Below are 19,723 nucleotides of genomic sequence, written 5' to 3'. Positions count from 1 at the left end.
AGTCCTCCAAATGTCACCCTTGGTCACATTTCAGAGGTCACTGGGGCTTCACCCTCCTTGGTAATGAAGAGACCTTTTGTTTTTTCCCAGTCTTAGGACAGACACAACACGAAAAACTCCAGCTGCAGTCAATGATGAGTTTTATCAAGGATCTGCTTGGCGTTTCAACCATCTTTGTCTTACAAAGCATCCGCCTCCTAAAGTTCGGGTTATTTGTTTATTTTTGAGGTAGGGTCTCTGTGTAGCCCAGGCTGGCCTCAAACTCATGGAGTTGAACATGACAGTGAATTCCTGATCCTCTTGACCACCTCCCGGGTGCTGGGATGATAAGCGTCCCTGGTTTATGGGGCTCTGGAGATGAAAAGTGGGAATATCAAGCAAACTCTGTGCCAACCTACTGCATTCCTTGGCCGGCCTGTTTGTGGTTTTAAAGGAGATACTAATTTCCTTCATCCCCATGTCAGAAGTCATGTTTGCATATTTTTTTCAAACCCACTGGGAAAAGATCAGCTGGAAGACTAAGGAAAGCCAGTTTAAAGGGGTTGTTTGGGAGCTCTGGGGTGGTCATGCCTTTGTGGATCTGGAGTAGACAAGTCAGTTAGCCCTGGAGTCCCTGAGAAAAGGCCAAGGCCAAGGCCAAGGCCAGGGCTCTGCATTCCCAGGAAGGAGACTAGGCCTGCTCTCAACCTGGAAGGTTAGTCACAGTCATGCCTGTGTATGTTCCAAATTCCTGGCAGTGTGAGGTATCCCAGCAAGATGTGGTGGACGCAGGCCCAATCCGTGATGCCAGATTTGATTCTGGTTTCTCTAAGGGTGGGAGGTGGGGTCAGAAAGGAGATGGGCTTTCCAGAGTGAGTGTCACTAACAGGCACCGAGGTGGGGCAAAAGTAGAGTCCAGTCCAAAAGCTTATTACTCCACCTTTATTAAAGCTAGGTCCTCCTGTCCACAAGAGAGGGGGCAGGGTGGTTATGGCTGCAGACTAAGAGGGATGGGATGGCACCCTCACGGACCACCCTGCCCTGGCTTGTTCTGAAGCTCGTCCCGGAAGACATGGAAAGAGAAAAGGGATGTGTGTTGTCCACTGCTGAACAACAAGGACCCATGTCTTCCTCCCCACTCAATGCAACCTCACCAAGTCAGGATAAGTTCTGACCATCACCACCCAGGCTCTCCTCCCACCCATGGACGACCCACCCAGCACCTAGCAGCCTGCCTGTTAGCTTTTGGGCCCCAAGCTCATTGTCTATACTACAACAACGGATCTAGGTCTAAAAGGGAATGCAGTTGGGTGGAAATCTCACCTCTCTAGCCCCTAGTCACACTGGCCCAGAGTTCATGGAAGGTGGGAGAGGCTCCTGGGAACCCCCCACAGATGCCAACAGTCCGGGCTGTCCACTGTACAGGGGCCTTGCAGAGTAAGGTGCTGTAAGCTCAGATCGACATAATCCCTTATGTGGACAACCACTGTGCAAGCCGCCAATCCCTCTGTGGCCACGGACCCGCCCATGGCAGAAACACTACCCGCTTCTTGTGTAGGGTGACCCCAGAAGCCAAGTGAAAATGCTTGCAGAGGATGTAGGGCCCTTATTACAGGATAAGAGGGAAGCTTCCTGGGCCCACCCCAGTGCTGTGGAAAGGCTGACTGAATGCAGGACTCCACAGTCACCTGCTCCAGGGGAGGGATCGGCTAGGAAAGGCTGGGGGCTAGGAGCCCAGACCAGCACCCCACATATGACCATGTGTGCTACTTGTAGCCACTAGAGAACAGACTGAGAGGGGATAGTAATACCAAAATCCATGTTGTAGCCAGGGCTTGTCGGACCTGTGTTTAGGGGTTGGAGTGAGGATTTTCAAAGAATAAGGCTTCCAACTCCCCAGGGACCTTGACAGCATCTGCAACCTGGCTACTCGTTTGGTATTTTGCTTTTTCAACTCCTCCCACACTCTTCGGGTCATATAAGAGATGGAAATGAATACCTACAATCGACAGAAAAGCTTCCCCTGTTGGTACCTCCACTTCCCCCAAAACCTATTGAGGTTCCTGCCAGCCACGAACTAGGTTCTGAAAACTTACTGGACTCACTCAAATGACAGGAAGATGGTCCCCAAATCTCCCAGGGAGAGATTGGTGGAGATTGGTGGAGGTCAAACCCACCAAGAAACCCAAATGCACCAGAGAGCCCGGTGACGGACTCCTAAAGCAGCGGGGCTCTACAGGCCACCTGAACCGGATCCGTGATGAACTAATAGGTCTTGCCCGCCATCCCACCACCCCTGTAGCACAGATCCAGGGATGGGTCGGTCTTGATCAGGATGGCGGCCCGTGCGCACCCAAGCCAGATCTGAAGCTTGGGGCGGAAGGGACCTGAGCACCCAAGAGTGGGAATCCTCAGGCCGCCGAAGAGCCGGAGGACACGCCGCGCGCTTCGACAGGCCTCACAGGATGCTCTCCTCGTAGGTGCCCGAGGGGCTGGCGAACGCGGCTGGATCGGAGCCGAAGCTGGTTCCTCCGGCGAACTCGAGCAGCGTTCCAGCGCCGGAGCCCGAGCCCGATGGAGGCAGAGGCGGTATTGCCTTGGCAGACGCCTGGGCCTTGGCGGAGGTGTTCTGCGCTGGCGCGCCCCCTTGCCCGCGATGCGTCTTCATGTGCGTGAGGAGGTGCGAGCTCTGCGAGAAGCGCCGGCCGCAGTTGGAGCACAGGTACGGCCGCTCCCCTGTGTGCGTGCGCTGGTGCGTCACGAGCACGGAACGCTGAGAGAAACGCTTGCCGCACTCTGGGCAGGGGAAGGGCCGCTCGCCCGTGTGGCCGCGCCGGTGCTTGGCGAGGTTGGAGCGCTGCGCGAAGCCACGGCCGCAGTCGGCACAGCGGAAAGGCTTCTCGCCCGTGTGCGTGCGTCGGTGCCGCTTGAAGTCCGAGCTGTGGCCGAAGCCCTTGCCGCAGTCCGGGCAGCGGTGCGGCTTCTCCTCGGCGTGCGCCCACTGGTGCCGCGTTAGTGCCGCGCTCTGGCCGAAGCGCCGGCCGCACTCGGCGCACGCGTAGGGCCGCTCGCCCGTGTGCGCGCGCCCGTGTGCCGTGAGGTGAGCGCGTCGGCTGAAGCCCGCGCCGCACACGCCGCACACGAACGGCTTCTCGCCCGTGTGGCCGCGCACGTGCGCCGCTAGGTGCGAGCCGCGGGCGAAGCGAGCACCGCACTCCGGGCACGGGAAGGGCCGCTCGCCCGTGTGCGTGCGCCGGTGCCGAGCCAGGTGCGAGCCGTACACGAAGCTCTTGCCGCAGTCGGCGCAGCGGTGCGGCCGCTCGCCCGCGTGGTAGCGCTGGTGCTTGGCAAGCGCTGCGCGCCGCCCGAACGTCTTGCCGCAGTCCGAGCAGATCCACGGACTCTCCTCCTCCGCCAGCGCGGCAGGCGCCGGCTCCGACAGCAACGAGCCGACGGCGGGCGCGAATGCTCGCAGGCCACTATCCGCCCTGGCGCCGGGGCCCGCGCTACGGAACGGGTCGCAAGCCAACCCCATGCCCTGCAGGGATAGCGGGGCGCCTAGGGGGCCGGGCAGATGGCGCCCATCGGTCTGCAGCCGTTCAGAGAACTCGGGGAACCCCAGCAAGGGGAATCCGTCCGGATGCAGCCAGGACTTGGGGTGCATGGGGAAATGGAAGCCGAACCGGTGCGAGGAAGGCCCTTCGCCCTCCGCCAGGCCGTTGCCCATCTCACGGAACCTCCTGTCTGGCTCAGGATCCTTCTTGCTGTCGGGGACAGTCGCCTCTGCTGCCGCAGCGACCACCACCTGCTCGTCCTGTCTGACTTCAACTTCCTTGTCTCCATCGGCCACACCAGCCTTGGGCTCTTCATTCTTCTCTGCGGGCCCGGACTCCAGTTCCTCGGGTTCCGCCGTGGCTACAGCCGCGATTGCCATCTCCACCTCGTTGGGAGCCATCCCCACCTCGTGTGGAGCGGTACGCGCGCCATCGCCGCTGCTGGGTTCCGTGCAGCCGCCGCCACGCCGGTGACGCTGGAAGTCGGCGCGCAGGCGGAAGGCCTGGCCGCAGTCTGGGCAGCAGTGAGGACGGTCAGCGGTGTGTACAGCCTGGTGGCGGGCGAGCGCTGAGCTCTGGCTGAAGCTACGGCCGCAGTGTAAGCACGGGTAGGGCCTCTCGCCCGTGTGAGTGCGCTGATGGGTCACCAAGTAGGAGCGCCGCCCGAAGCCCGCGCCGCAGAAGACACAGCGGTAGGGCCGCTCGCCCGTGTGGATGCGCCGGTGCGTGACCAGGTGCGACTTGTAGACGAAGCGCTTGCCGCAGTCCGGGCACGGGAAGGGCTTCTCGCCGGTATGCGTGCGCTGGTGGATGGCCAGGTGCGAGCGGTACACAAAGCCCTTGCCGCACTCCTCACAACCGAAGGGCTTGACCGCTGCGTGGTAGCGCTGGTGCTTGGCCAGGCGCGAACGGTGCGGAAACACTTTGCCGCACACATCGCAAGTGGTCTCCGGACATCCGATGGGGACAGCCACTGCGGGAAATGCCCAGGGCACCAGAAAGTTCTCCCCAGGCCCCCGACCGGACAGGAAATGTTTTGCTTCAACCTCCTCCGCCAGAATACCAAGGCTGCCTGGGTTGGGTCCCCAACCCTCTGGGGTCTGCACGGAATCTGAGTCGTCGGGGCCCCAAGTCCCAGGTACATCCCCCACTCCATAGGCAGCAGACCACAGCCCGGGGGGCTCATTCTCCTCCTCCGCCATCTCAGCAAGGAAGTCCTCATCATCTTCCTCCTCGTGGTCCTCTAGGTCGTCGTTCCAGAACCAGGCTCCTGACAGACGAAAAGAGAAAGACGGTACAATTTCACCTTGGCAGGGAAATTGGCCTTCATGGCAGCCAGACCCTTAAGTCAGTCTGTGTGTGGTGCATGCCACAGTTCCCTTCTACTCAGGACAGAAATGGCTAGTCAGGGAGAACCATAAAAAAGAGTGCATGTGGGGTCTTGAGTTCCTCCCTGTTAGAGGTCACCCCTGGGCTTCATTTTCCTGAACTCTGCATTGCAGAACTCTGGAGCAGCTTAGAGGATGTGTGTATTGTGAGCACGCCTGGGACTTTGTGCCATTCCCACCGAGATACACAGCCTGACTCACTACTGCCCTTCCTGGAACCTGTGGGCTCTACAAACAGGTCTGTAGGGCCACCTCATTCCAGAAATGAGCCTGTTGACAACGCCCCCATGATGCACCCAGGAGACACAGGGACACTGGAGGTGTTCAGAGCACCTGCGGCCCCCCCCTTGTTCATCATACTCCCCCTCAGAAGTCAGCCACTGAAAGGGCTGAGCTCCCGCAGGTAGGGCAGAAAAATCCTCCCAGCCACTTGAATCTGAGGGCAGAGGTCTGGCCCATCTAGACTGCTGCTGGCCCCGGGTGAGCCTAGACCACAGAAGCCAGGGACTGGGCCAAGAAGTCTCAAAACCCACAGCTGGCTTATAAGGTCAGCAGCCCTCCTTCTGCATTCTAGATGTTATTCACGGGAGAAGACAGCACAGTGCCACACGCATGAAGCTGCAAGGGCCTAGCCACAGATAGGGATGAGCACACTGTCATATGGCAAGGAAATGGGTTCATTTTTTTTTTCTTAGTCTGTACCACCATTGTGGTAATATATAATTTAGAAGCTGTAAATGGAAACATTTGTTAAGCCAGTTTACCTCCAGCTGTCACCAGAGTAATGAGGAGTGGCCGGCGGCCGCGTACCCATGAGCCCAATAAGGCAGGGAAGCCAATGCAGAGGAACAAATCCAAGTCCCTGGATTTCTGAGCCAGTCTGCAACTCTCCGGGACCTAGTTCTAGCAAGAGCTGAGAGGGTAGGCTGGGACTTGGCCAGAGTCTGGGGACAGCAGGGATGCCTGCTGTCTTAGAAGGTAAGCCCCTGCACCCCACTCTGCAAAGTTCTCTTTGTGGGGTGGGTAATCCTGAGAGGCCTGGGGCCTCACTGCTACCTCGGGTTGGCACCGCTCAGCAAGCATGAGGCCTGCATTGTGCTCAGCGGTGTTTAGAGGCCACTCTGGAGAAGTCAGAGCTGGTTCTACCCCAAGGTACCCTCAGGAAGCTACTGGGCTTCTGGGAGAGGAGAACCCCAAGGGAGACCAGCTTTGGTCCCCCATTTCCTGCTTAGAGTGTTTGCTCAAAGCCATCTCCAGTGACAGCCACCACACAGAGCCTGTCTCTGTAAGTCTCAGGTGAGGATTCATCAGGCGTCAGGCGTGCTGTGAGACTTGAAACCTAGGGTTATGGTGTGTTGTGTTCCTTAACAGCTAGAAGGTGGTGGGGGAGGGCAGCAAGGTGACCTTGAGGGCCAAACCCAGACCCACAGGGTAGTGAAGTTGGGGTGAGGGCTGCCTTGCACCCAACACTTTCTCCAAGGATCTGACCGTAGGTGAAGGGTCCAGGAAAACACAGGCTCAAAGCCCACTGTCTAGCCAAATTACACAGCATGGCCACAAGAATATCGTCACAAGCCGTGCCCTGAGCTTGGGACACCCAGACCCTGGTGAAACCGGTTTCCTGCTCACAGTAAGGGAAAAGGGAGAGGAGCTGGTAGAGGGTAGTACGTTGAAGCCCTCAGAACTGTGGGCTGTCACCAGTTTCCCCCATGTCTCAAATGTCATTGGGTCACAGCCTCTTTGTCATAGCAGCTGGCGGTGTGAGTCTTATAGGTTCCTCTGATGCACAGTCCTGGGATTTACAAGCCCGAAACTAGTTCATTCCATGATTCACCCCAGGGGATCTCCCATGGCAGACGCCCCAAGTCTGTGTGTTCTCCAAGGACTGCATGAGTCAAGCTGGGCCCTTTACCCAGATCTTTGCTCCAGAGACCCTGAGCGACCAGTCCCTTCCAAGGCTACAGGGTGGGGCACTGGCTGTCTTGGAGGCAGCCTGGCATCAGTCGTAGAGAACCACTGATCCTGACAAGGTGTTGGGAGACTGAGGTCCCTAGTCAAGTTGCCATTTTCTTTTCATTAACAATCTGTTGTCCTGATGGGCCCAGATAAGCATCCACCCCCATCTCCAGTGGGAGATGAGCTCAGGCAAAGTTCCTTCCCTTATTGGGGACAGTCCCCAAGGGAGGAGGCATACTACAGTGGTGTGCAAGTCTATAGATGCTGGCAGCCTCACTGCCAGGGAGGTGTCTGAACTACAGCTTGGGAAGGCAACACGCTCCTGTAACTGGCATCTGTCCCCTAAGCCAAGCTGTGGACAAGCGAACAGGTCTGGAGGCAGGCAGCCCTTCTCTGGGGATGGGCACTGGGTTGCCCCCCACCCCCAAATTGCTGGTGAGTGGCCTCTTAAAAACCAGCAATTCTTTGGCCTTGATGTCTCATGCATGATGTGCAGATTCAATACCAAGGCTCTGGTGTTAACTGGAGCTGGGTCTGCCCAGATGGAGACCTTTGTCACCTCAGAGCATGCCCTCAGCACCTGGACATCTGTCTGCCCCTTTGCTCCAGGTGCTAAGCCAGCCTCTCTGCCAGATACTGTCTGTTCTTCCCTCCCACCTGCACCAAGCCCAGGGACCTGGGAAACGACAGAACTCCAGCCCCTTGTGTCCTGACTAGGACTAGAGGACACTACTCTCCAGGTTCCCTCCAGGTTCCCTCTAAAGCAGCGGTTCTCAATGTTCCTAAACTGTGACCCTTTAATACAGTCCCTCATATTGTGGAGACACCCAATGATAAAGTTATTTCATTGTGACTTCATAATGAATTTTGCTAGGGTCATGAGTCGTAATGTAAATATATCTGATATACAGGATATCTGATAATGCGACCCCAGAGAGATCTCGACCCATAGAATGAGAAGCGCTGCTCAAGTGTCTAGTTGTTCATGGCTGTGTGCCGGCCTGCCTGCTGGGGGGTTCCTGCACTGCCCCTGGCCAACAGACCTCTCCCCTGTGGCTCTCCCTTCCCTGTGCTCATTTCTGCTTAGCTGAACCACTAGGTAGCCGAGAGCTGCTGGGTCAGCTGTCCCAAGGCTCACAGCGTGCACTTCGTTGAGAAAGGTCACGTGAGGGGCTCCAGACATGCCCCAAGCCCCACCACAGCTGTGCTTACTTGCTAGTTCTGGATCCTCACTGCTTAACCCACATCTCTACCCACTGAACTATATTATAATGTTTAAACAGGGCCACTCCTGGGTGTTGTGTATCCTTTTTATCCTTTACTTCCGGAAATGGGGCTGGGAAGATGGTAAATCCTAGCACTTGCCACACGAGTATAAACCCCTGAGTTTTCCCAGCACACGTGTGTGAACAGCCAATGTGGCAGTGTGCTTGTGATCCAGACTAGGGAGGGCGGACATGGACAGAGTCCTCAGGCTCACCAGCCAGCCGGCCTAATCATGAAGCCCCAGATCCCAGCAAGAAACCCTGCCTCAGCAAGGCAGACAGCTCCTATGTTGACTTCCGGCCTCCATGCACAACTGCACATGTGCACATGCACACATGCACACACATCAAGAAAGGAAAACGGGCAGAAGCCTGCAGGAGTCGGGGTGGCCCCTACAGGGCCAGTCCTGCTCTAGTCGGCACAGCCTCTGGAGTGCTAGGGAGGAAGGAAGCAGGGAAGGTCTGTCTCAGGGCATAAGGCCAGGGACACAGACAGAGAGAAAAGGGCAGCAGCCACTGGGGCAGGCCTTCTCCGGCTGCACTCCCCGCACTGCAGACTGGAGGCAGGGATCTCTCCAGACCACATGGGGTGTTCACACAGACCAAGGACCCTGGTGTGGAAGCTGGGTCAGGAGGATGAACTTGTCTGGATGATGCAGGAGTGAAGAGTTGGAGGTGGCTAGGATACCTAGGGACCAGGCTATCGGGCAGTGGGACTGAGGATCACACAGAAAGTGGCAACACCTGATGAAGGGACGAGGCCAGGCGCCCACACGTCATGTACAGTTGAATTCACAAGGGACAGAGGCAGGTTAGAGTCTTGTCTTACAGGACTAATTTTGAAATCCAGATGGCCAGCCTAAGGACAGACTCAGACAGTCTCAGTGCCCAGCTGGCACTGCTGGGCAGAGACGAATATAAAAAGACAGAGAAAAAGAGAGGCAGACAATGAACCTCTCAGTATCCTCAGGATCTTCAGAAGGAAGACCTAAGGGCTTCCCCCAAAGTCTGCCATTATGTTTGGATCCCCTATGGGCAGTCATGTGACACATCACACATGCACTGGGGGCTGGGAGGAGAATAGCTCAGAAGTAAAGTGTTCACCATGCAAGCATGAGGACCTGAGTTCAAATCCCAAGTGCCAATGAAAAGCCAGGCATAGTTCTCGAGTCTAATCACTAATCCTTTAGGGGGCAGGAAAATCCTGGAGAGCCCTAGCAGCTAGCAGACCCTATGTGAGTGGTGAATCATACTGACACCCTGTTGCAAACAAAGTGGAAGGTGAGGACTAGCACCGGGGTTGTCCTCTGACCCCACCCATGATTCTTTTTCTTGAGACATTGTAGCCCTGGCTCCCATGAAACTCAAGCAGATTCATCTGCCTTTGCCTCCTGAGTGCTGGGTCATGACCCTTTGAGGATCAAACAGCTGTTTCACAGGTGTTGCCTAAGACCACCGGAAAACACAGATGTCTACATTGTGATTCATGGCAGTAGCAACATTATAGTTAGGAAGAAGCAATGAAAATAACTCTTCGGTTGGGGCTTAGCACAACATGAGGAGCTGTATTAAAGGGCTGCAGCATAGGGAAGGTTGAGACCCACTGTTTAAAAGATGTTCATGGACCCTTTGCCAGCTGCCACTGTGCAGACAGAGCCAGGCTGAGAGACATCTCGGGCCACCAGCTCCAATACCGTGGCTCAACACAGAAGAAACAGCCACTGACCCAGTTAGCCAGTCCTCTCAACGAGCTTCCGGTTCCCATCCAGGTGTGTATCTGTGTGGCACCTGTTACCTGGTGTCACCTGCACTGAGAAGGACCAGACTCCTCCCATGGACCCTTCAAGGGAACACAAGGGCACACCTTGAACCTACACTCAAGAGGTTGACTCATGTCCCACTCTAAGTGGGTTTTCTAGACGTGTCCATGAATGGAACACACCTCCCACTTGGGCCCTCAAGAACACTACCTAGTTTGGGGGCTTCATCTGAAGGAAGGCTTGATTCCTGGTTGCCCCTCAGTACGCTGCTGTGAGGACTCACGAGCATACCAGAGTGAGGTTTCCTGTCTTCTTGTTTTCATACACATCTATGATATAACCCCACCCTCGGGTGACAACACCCCAGCCCCCCAGAGAGACACCTTTCAGGCAAGGGTCTCCATCACTCCAAAGACCCCATGAGATGTGTAGAACCCATAGCATATTCCATGTGCATGCTCGGGGTGGGGTCTGAGGGTTTAGTTCAGTTGCTTTATTCTCCGTATGAATAATGTGGGGCCCAGGGAGTTGAACAGGCAAAGCCTGAACCAGTGCAAGGCAGTGGAGGGGGAGACAGAAGAGGAGGTGCTGGCATGGTGGCACACCCCGGAGGGACAGAGAGAGGTGGATCCCTGGAGTTCATGGGCCAGCCAGCCTCAATTGGTGAGCCTCCAAATGCAGTGAGACTCTGTCTCAAAAGAGAAAAATCAGGCTGGATGGCCCAGAGGAAGTGAAGACCCCTTATGGCCAAATAGGTGGGCAAGCCAGAAAACTGGTTAGTCCAAGTGTGGAAAGCCACACTGACGGTTTGGTGGGTTTCTGTGCCAGTTTGCCAACTCCACTCATTTATGAAGAAAAAAATAAACGAAACAGGCTCCAAAGGTTCTCTAAAGACGTGCACTAGCCCTTAGACCTCTATGAAGCTGGACCAGGAGGACTCGGGAGCGGACGGCAGGGGTCAGCACACAGCAGCTCCCCTGTCTCCTCACAACCACTGCAGACCCCAAGACATTAGCATTAACCTCCTCAGGGAGGTAGAGGACCAGGCGAAGGTCTGCTGAGTGCTTGCCTTGGTCAAGGCTAAAGTCAGACACAGCTCTGAGCAATGACCCTCCAAGGCTGGTGTCCTACTCACCCGTGTAGACACCAGTGACGACGTCTCCCTCCTCGGGATGGGGGCTGTCTTCGACCCAAGGTTCTTCTCCTTGTTCGAGGTGGAAGATCAGATCCGGCTTAGGGATTGGGTATCCTGCCCAGGAGAGGGACAGACGACAGCTGCAGGGATGATGACTGCTCCAATGGGGCCCAAGCCATCCCCGTCCACATTCGATTCCTCTGCTCTCTGCCCTCCCAGCCCAGCCCTTCCCACCACCTCTGCTCTGAGCTCTTGTAGTCCACGCCCCGGAGGCCTTGCATCCAGCCAGCTGTCCTTCCACACCCACCCCATACCTTCCATCAGGATACCCACCCTTTCTGCTCCTACCTACAGGCTTCTTGGGCTGCACGGTTGAGAGGCCGGTGGACTAACAGCTTCATAACACGTCTTCCCCTACTTCAGACTCCCTGCACCCAGAGGCCAAAATGGCCTGACTGCTCTAAAGTCCTTTCCCTCAAGAAGCTAAGCCCTCAGAGCCCTCACTGACTGCCCTGGGGGTTGGGGGTGGGGTGGGGTTTCCTTACCCAAGGAAACCAGGATCCCATAGTTTTCCTGCATCACGTCCCGGTAGAGGTCCCGTTGGTCCACATCCAGCCTCTCCCACTCCTCCAAAGAGAAGTACACAGCCACATCTTCAAAAGTCACCAGGCCCTGAGGAACACAGAGCCCCAGGAGAGAGGCTGAAGGGATGCCCTGCCTCCAGCACCCATTTGAAATAAGCTTGGAGAGCCCAGCATCCCATCACAGATGGGACCACATGTGCCCGGATGCTACCGCAGCCTCTCAGGCCTCTCACGCTGTGATGGGGCCCATCTTCTATCCAGAGATGAAAACCTCAGACTCAGAGAGGGCAGAGGCCCTTGCTACCCTCACATCCCTTCCCTGCCACACCCACTGGTCCCGGCAAATACCTTGGCTGGGATTCGGATGGACAGGTGGTACCAACCAAACTGAATGTGGGTGCCAACACCTGACCCAACAGCAGGAAAACAGACCCCAGGAAAGGGAGAGCCATTCTAAAAAACTCCAACCTGACTCGGGGTGGGAGCTAGAGTACTAGAAACAACATGATGGCCTGGGAAGGCACAGGGACCTGGGGAAAAAACATCACCACATAAACCCAGGGCCTGGAACCTGAAGCCATGTTCTTGCTGATGCCCCACCCACAGAGGGCTCCAGACCATGGTGTAAGGCCGCTGGGGACAGAGAGGCTGATCGGTGCCCAGAGCTGCCTATGCAGAGAGCAGCTCACCTGAGTCAGGAAATGCTCGTCATCTTCCTCTTCCTCCTCTTCCTCTGGATCGTCACCCTGAGTAGTGGGAGGTAGCCGGGAGGCCTGCAGGGCTGAAAGGAAGAATGCTCAGAGCCAGTGGTGCCTGGCTGGCAAGCAGGGAGGGGCCCTGGGTCCTCAAACCCACACTTCAGATCCAGGTCCCCCTTCATGGCCTCAGTCTCTCGGTCTCCCCGGCAGCGACAGAGTCCCCGTCCTTACCTTTTCCTTGAAGAGCTGGTGACTTGGCATCAGCACCATTGCTAAGCGGCTTCTGGGTCCCTAAGCTCAGAGTCTGCGCCTCTGCCAGCACCTCCTCCACATCACCGTCATCACCATCATCACCATCATCGCCACCACCAGTGTCCGCTGAGTTGGCCTCCACTTCCACTTCCGCCGCCTCCTGCACCTCTGTGGCCACTTCCTCTTCTACTACTACCTCCTCCTCCTCTCTCCCCTGCTCCTCTTCCTCTTCCTCCTCCTCTTCCTCCTCGGGCTCAGCATCACATTCCGAGCCATCTTCTGCTGGCTCCAGTTGGGTATCTGGGGAGTCTGGAGCAGTATGAAGGGCAGCCATCATCCCCGGGAGAGAGCCTCCGTGTGGCCTGAAACACAGAGGCGTTTTGCAGAGGCGGCCACAAGAGCTCTACCTGCCATCTCAGGCTGGACAACTAGCAGGCCCAGAAACACCACCTAAGGGGCTCCCTCCTCAACAGCCTCTGGGACATGGCTCCTGGTTCTCTCATCAGCAGCCGTGTGTCTAGTGGGAGCTCCAACCTGTTCCTGGGTGAGTCACCATTATCCCAACCCAGTCTATCCTCCAGGACCAGAAGCATGGGATGCAGGCAACAGAGCCAGCCCCAGGGATCCACGTTTAATCCATGAGTGTAATCTACAGAGGGCGGCCTGGTCCACACAGAAAGCAAAGAGGCTTACCCAGCCCTCGGTGCACATGAACCAGGCCAGGCCCGAGGACTGTCGACACCAGGCATTTACAAGGCTTGGGGGGATACAGGGCCCGAAGAGGATCTTGTTTCCTTTCAGAACCCCGTCTGTAAGTCAAGAAAGAGACATGGAGGGGTTGGGGATTTAGCACAGTGGTAGAGCGCTTGCCTAGGAAGCGCAAGGCCCTGGGTTGGTCCCCAGCTCCAAAAAAAGAACCAAAAAAAAAAAAAAAAAAGAAGAAGAAGAAGAAGAAAAGAGACATGGAGGGCCATGAGCACGCATTACTCGACTGCTGATCTTTCCCTGGTGCTATGCAAATCTCAGGCACAGAGATGGAGCCTGGCTCATCACTGGTGACACGTGAGGTGACCCTCCTTTACGCTGGAGGGTCAGAGAATAAGCATGGTTGAAATGTCAACACCTCAGAGGCTCACAGAGTCCTGCTCCCTCAACGATGCCACAGACGCAGTCTAGCTGTATCTGACCTGGAGCCTAGAGCCACGGGCTTAAGGGGACAGGAACAGAGGTCCTACAGCCACTAAACTGTTCCTTATCTACAAAAACCCAGCCCAGTGGATCTCCAGAGGGGAGCAATTATGTTTCCTTTTTTATTATGTTTTCGTTGCTGTTTAATTTGTGGAGTAGTGGTGCACGTCATGGCAAAGGTGAAGGTTGGGTGACAACTTGCAGGAGTCAGTTCTCTCCTACCGCTTGGGTCTCGGGGATCAAACTCAAGACGTGAGGCTTGACAGCAGGCACCATTAGCTGTCGGGCCATCTCTCCACCCCGGTGGTTTTCAAATTCATTCCCATGTCTCCTTTCACCACCCTGCCACCTGGAACCTACCCTGTATGTATCTCAGATCTCAATGGGACTATTCTGCAAAGCAAGGCAGACCACCCCAGCATGCTGAGTTCCAAAAAGGTCCTGAAATGCCAGGCCACACCAGACCCTGGAGCCACCTCCAGCAGACAGCATTGCCTCAGGAAGCTTAAAACCAGACGGTGGCAGGTGAAGATCCCCAGGGCCATGAGAAGTCGGAGCACTGTGCCTGGTATTCCTTTGGACACACATGAGCGGCCTGCTCAGGCTGGGCTCACTGTATCCTATCCCCTTTCTGTTCAGACATCTTTAAAACCTAGGCTCTAGGGGATGAGGAGATGGCTCCGCAGTTCACAGCACTGGCTGCTCTTCCAGAGGACCAGGGTTCAATTCCCAGCACCCACAGGGTGGCTCACAACCATCAGTAGCTCCAGTTCCAGGGGATCCCATGTCCTTTTCTGTTCTCTGTGGGCACCAGGCATACAAGTAGTACACAGACACACATGGAGGCAAAACACATACTTTTTTTTTTTTTTAATTAAAATCTAGACTTTGGTACTGGCTCAGTCAGTAATATGCTTGCTTCACATGCATGACGACTTGAGTTCGTTCTTTATAACGTAAAAGCTGGGCATGAGGTACATGCCAATCATCCCAGTACTGTGGAGATAGAGACTCGAGGTTCCATGGGACCTGCTGGCCAGCTGAGGTGGCCAATTCAGCTCAGTGAGTTCCAGGCTCAGTGACAGACGCTGTCTTAGAAAACCTAAGGTGGACAGCTTTTGAACCATTGACTTCCGGCCTCCACACACATCATTCATACACACACAGAGAGAGAGAGAGAGAGAGAGAGAGAGAGAGAGAGAGAGAGAGAGAGAGAGAGAGAGAGAGAGAGCAAACAAAACAAAACTAAACGAACCCCACCCCATATTTTAGCAGCTGGAACTCTCTGATCATCCCTGCCAGTGCCAACCGTCATGCCCCTCCTCCCAAATCCACAGGCTGGGACTCTTGACATCCACAAGTCCCCTTTGTCTTGTTCCCGAGCACTATCTCGAGCTATATTCAAGAGCACCTGTCTCAAAGATTGAAGATTGCCTAGCAAGTGCAAGACCCTGGGTTTGGTCCCCAGCTACAAAAAAAAAAAAAGAAAAGAAAAAAAAAAAAGAAAAAGAGAGAGAGAGAAGCATCGGAGCCTTCCAGGGCTCTTTGGTGTTGAAAGATGCCTGAAGGGTAGGAATAGTTGTATGCCTTAGCTGTCCTGGCCAGAACCCAGAGGCACCGAGAACACTAAGGGAGAGATTTCCCAACCACCACCTACCTACCTCAGACCTAGAGAAGGGCTTACTCAGGCCTAAGGCTATAGAGCCAAGCTGAGCCCAGACACCCACAGAACTAACGCCTGTCCACTGGCCACCACCTTGGGCAGCAACTTCAGACTTCCCAGAGCCAGTCTGTTGTCTGCAAGGACCCAAGGAAGGAGTAAAGCTGGGGCTGGGGAGGTAATTCCCATGTTTGCCACAGTAGCACGGAGACCTGAATTCAATCCTCCAGCAGGGGGTTGGGGGTGTGGGTGTCAATGCAGAACACGGTGCTATCTATCTGTAAACCAAGCCCTGGGCTGTGCTAGCCAGGCAATCTGAGTTGGTAAGCTCTGGGATCAGAGAGACACTGCCTCAAATAATATGATGACGAGTGACCAAGGAAGACAGCTATGCTGACCTCCGTTATATACATGTGCACTGTATGTATCTGCATGCACATATGCACACGCAAAACTTTGTGGATACACTGTACACAAAAGGGAGGAAGAAGAGGCAGCCCACCTTGGCTACGTCTCTTCCCAGGCAGCACGCACATTTTCTTTACGGACAAATTACCGAGGGATGAGGAAGAGTCCCAATTTCTTCCCCTTACTTCCTATCCCGGATACACAGTAGTCACTCCAGTACTTACTAAAGACATGGCCCAGAGATCTATAGTTAATGACATGGACATTGAATATTTTTTTAAATCATTGTCAGGGCTCCACTGTCACACTCCACAATAGGCAGGCCACGGATTGAGGGAAGGGTACACGGAACCAAAACCCACCCCAGAAGCCATGGAGAGTCTCTGTCTCCAAAGAAGACAGTGGATAAAATTGAGTCCGTGCACCAGCCCTATCATGGTTACTGTTGTACACTTGACAGGATGTGAAGTTACAGAAGAAAGGATGGCTCTGGGATGTCTGTGAGGGAACGGCTAGATTAGGTTAACCGAGGTGGGGAGATCCACCCTAAACGTGGGCGGCACCATTCCCTAGGCTGGGGCTCTGGTTTGAATGAAAAGGGGAGAGTGAGCTGAGCCCCAGCATCCACCTCTCTGCTTCCTGACTGGGGAGGCCATGTGAGCAGCTGCCTTTAAACTGTGAGCCAAAGCAAATGCTTCCCCCCTTGAGTTGCTCCTTGTCAGGACAGAGCATGAAGGGGGGAAAACTATTAAAAGCCTCTAAGGTTTGTAATGTCCATGGGAAGACAGGGCAGAAGCCAACGAAGGCCTGATGCTCCAGGTGCTTTCACCCAGGATTCAGAACACGAGTTCTGAAAACCAGTCTGACCCGGGTAGGTCAGTTCATATTCCTGCAACTCAGGCCCTGGGTTCCCCTTCTCCTGGGTTATTCTCAGCCCCACCCTGGCCAGTCAGCCCCCAGAATGCCTTTCTGTTCCATTCTCCTTGACCTCTCATCCTGGATTAGAATGCAAAGTTCACAGCTACATCAGGCAAAACCCCTGAGGCACTTTGACCCATCTTTCCACTAAAATCCTGAGCCTAGGGGACAGTGCTGCAGACATTCAGAACGGGGTGCAGAGCTGTCCATGAGAAGGGAGTGTGCAAAGTTTGAAAAGTTAGGAACTCCAGAAAAGTCCCAAATCCAGGGGGACCCATGTGAAGGAGCATGTTTGCGTGTGTTCATACGTGTGCACGCACACTTGTATCTAGTTATCTTCATTCCTGCTCAGTAGCCCCCACGTTGTCCAGAATGTCTTTCCCTGTTCACTATGATCCTCACCATCTGCCCAGTTTCTGGAGCCCCTACTCTCCAGGGTTGCTCCGTGGATGTCATCCACGACCCCCAGACCAGGCTCCTCAACCAGGCCCGCTAGCCTCCTAGACCAGAACAAAAAGCCAAAGCCACCCACCCAGGCTGAGCTGTTGGGCTGATCTTCGATGGTACCTGCACCTCCTCTCTCTCCTTGTGTCCACATAACGCACCCTAGATTCTGCCACCCACCTGGGGGGTGGGGATCAGATTTAGCAGAGCAGCCCAGCCAGCCTCCATTTACAGATAAAGCAGGCTGGGCCACTTCCCCTCGATGTCACAAAGCTGGCTGTAGGGCGCCAGGACAAGGTCTTTCCCTCTTCTCCCTCCCTCTAGGTGGGTGTAACCTAGCATCCACTACACGCTTGGGCCAGAGTGGTGACAGCCCTCCTTGAAAGGTGTCTCTCCAGGGGGCGGGAGCAGCTCCAGCCCAGCTCCCGCCCCTAAGCTGGAGAAGGCGGCGCTAGCACCTTGCAAGGGTGCAGTGCAAGTCATCCCTGGCCCGCCCCCTCCCACGCTAGAGTCTGCTCCCCTCTGGGGTGTTAAGCCATCCGTGACGTGCCGCGCAGGCCCAGGTCGGTACTGGGGGGATCTAGGGGCCTGGAAGAGCCAGCTCCTGCAGCTGCAGCTCCGACCCCACCAAGGACAAGCCTTGCAGTCCCGCGATCTCCCCACGGACACCCGAGGCCTCCAGCTCCTTAGCATCCATGACGGCCAGCCTTGCCGCCGCCACCGCCCCCAGCGCGCGCGTCCCGCCCGCGCGCACCTGCCGCGTCCGCGCGCCCCACTCACCGCGCGCGCGCCCGGGCCCGGCCAAGCCGGAGCGAGACACGGACTTGTGGGGGGGCTGTGACCACCGGGGACCCCCCCGCACTACACAAAGTGACGGCCGCGAGCTGCGCGACGGCGGAGGAGGCGGCGGCGCGTGGGCACCGGAAGTGCAGCCTGCCGGCCCCGCCTTGTCCGCGCCCACGGGGGGGCACTTCCGGTCATGGGGCGTAACGGAGCTCTGAGTGTAGACAGGGGGCTGCTGTGCTGCACCCCCATATGCCTGGAGGATGTTTATGGCTGCCTGCAACGAGCATCCCTGTATTACCTGCTTTTCTATGTTTCAGGAGACCCCTGCCCACCCTTGCAGATGTCCACGACATCATGCCAGCCTCAGCAAGCATCTCTTTCCTCCAGTCCACAGCCTGGGTCTACCTTCATGCTAGGATGTGCCGCGAACCCGTCCTCCTGCCCACTGGACCCTCCCTGGATCTCATGATGGTGGAGAAGGGTAGTGACCCCCTGTGTATATTCAGGCAGCGCTTGTCTGACCCTGATATAGGCAAGGGTGTGGCCAGGAGATTGATCCCTTCTGGCGTTACTTGTGTGTGCAGGACAGTGCTGATAAGGGTGTGGCAGATCGTGAGGGGTTGCTGTGGACTATAGCAGTCAAATTCATGAAAGCTTAAAGATTGACTCCAGAATAGACTTATGTTCTTCAACTCCCTAGTCTATCATCCCGACGCCTGGAAGGAATATGGAAAAATAGCCTTGCATGACTTTGACAGGTCGAACTTTGACAGCCCAATGATATATTCACAGCCACTCCGGCAGTGCTCTGTAGCCCCAAATGGGCCATCTTTATTATGAAGTCCCTGGACCTCGAGCCTGCTGGCCACCTATGTCTGGAGTAAATGCCCTAGGTACCTACAGAGACCAACCCTGGACATGATCCTGGGGAGACCAGGGTGCTAGCTTCTGCCCTCCTCTCTTCCTTGCCCGCCCCTCCCTTATATTGAAAAGTCTTTGTGAAACTCTCATGCTTTAGGATTCATAGCCTTACTCATTTTAGGGTAAGCCCTAACCCCTGCCTCTATTTGTGGGTTCTCTAGGGACCAGAATGTCACCCTTCCTGCCTGCCCACACACATGCAGGCACACATGGAAGGAAGCTACTTGTCTCTTGTTTTTACTGGGATATGTGTTCACATGTGTGCACGTGAGCTATCTCTGTGATGGCATTCTTACACACCCTGAGTTTTTACACGGACAGGTTGCCTGGCAAGTCATCTCCCTCCCTGCAGGATACCTGACAAGCTAGAAACCCAGGGAGGGGAAGAGGAGCCAGTCTCTTGTGAGTGATGAATGTGTGTGTTCCTGCCACGATCCACGCTCTGCCCCCTTTCCACAGCCTTGGCCTCTGTTGTGGATTGAGCAGCTGGGAAAGTGGGGAAACAGACCTTCACATGGAGGCCATGTGTTACAAGAGTCATGCAGCCAGACACAGTGGTGCAAGCTTGAAATCCCAACCCGAGAAATTTAGTAAGCCCCCCCCCATTTCCAAAATTATTAAAACCTGGGGGGTGTTTAGCTTAGCAATTCCAGGCCTGACTTAGAATCTCCCAGTGAGGGGCTGAAGTTGTGGCTAAGTTGCAGACTGATTACCCAGAATTCACACCAGTGAGAAGCTGGGGATATGACTTAATGGTAGAGCATTTGCCTAGAAACCACTAGTGAGGATCTGGGGGCGTCCGTAAAATGCATACCCAGCATTCTTAA

At 55.5% G+C, this 19,723-nt stretch overlaps 1 protein-coding gene across 3 annotated transcripts; it reads right to left on the bottom strand.

Moving 5' to 3' along the window:
• Positions 1-1,162: 1,162 nt before the first annotated feature.
• On the bottom strand, positions 1,163-18,103 carry Znf316 (zinc finger protein 316). Of its 3 annotated transcripts, none has more exons than XM_032886322.1 (7): positions 17,970-18,101; positions 13,265-13,380; positions 12,551-12,933; positions 12,311-12,402; positions 11,583-11,709; positions 11,038-11,151; positions 1,163-4,803 (listed from the first exon to the last, which is right to left on the bottom strand). In XM_032886322.1, exons 2-7 carry the CDS (start codon positions 13,318-13,320, stop codon positions 2,438-2,440), a joined length of 3,138 nt encoding a protein of 1,045 aa, XP_032742213.1. In that variant the 5' UTR covers positions 13,321-13,380; positions 17,970-18,101; the 3' UTR covers positions 1,163-2,437. The 3 variants fall into 3 exon arrangements, with proteins under 3 accessions (XP_032742213.1, XP_032742215.1, XP_032742214.1); XM_032886324.1 differs by having other exon boundaries at positions 13,325-13,380; XM_032886323.1 differs by lacking the exon at positions 13,265-13,380 and having other exon boundaries at positions 17,970-18,103.
• Between the last annotated feature and the right edge of the window lie 1,620 nt (positions 18,104-19,723).

This window comes from Rattus rattus, chromosome 16 (genome assembly GCF_011064425.1).
Source record: "Rattus rattus isolate New Zealand chromosome 16, Rrattus_CSIRO_v1, whole genome shotgun sequence".
NCBI classification, from domain to species: Eukaryota; Metazoa; Chordata; class Mammalia; order Rodentia; family Muridae; genus Rattus; species Rattus rattus.
This window is presented reverse-complemented; position numbering and strand designations above follow the sequence as displayed.

What these genes read in the sequence shown, in the direction of transcription:
- Znf316 (XM_032886322.1), bottom strand. Translation starts at nt 13,320, where the DNA reads ATGCCTGGTGTCGACAGTCCTCGGGCCTGGCCTGGTTCATGTGCACCG. An exon ending in ACCAGCTCTTCAAGGAAAAG is followed by an intron (nt 12,403 to 12,550) that starts GTAAGGACGGGG and finishes TCTTCCTTTCAG; the next exon opens with CCCTGCAGGCCTCCCGGCTA. An exon ending in ACGAGCATTTCCTGACTCAG is followed by an intron (nt 11,710 to 12,310) that starts GTGAGCTGCTCT and finishes TGTGTTCCTCAG; the next exon opens with GGCCTGGTGACTTTTGAAGA.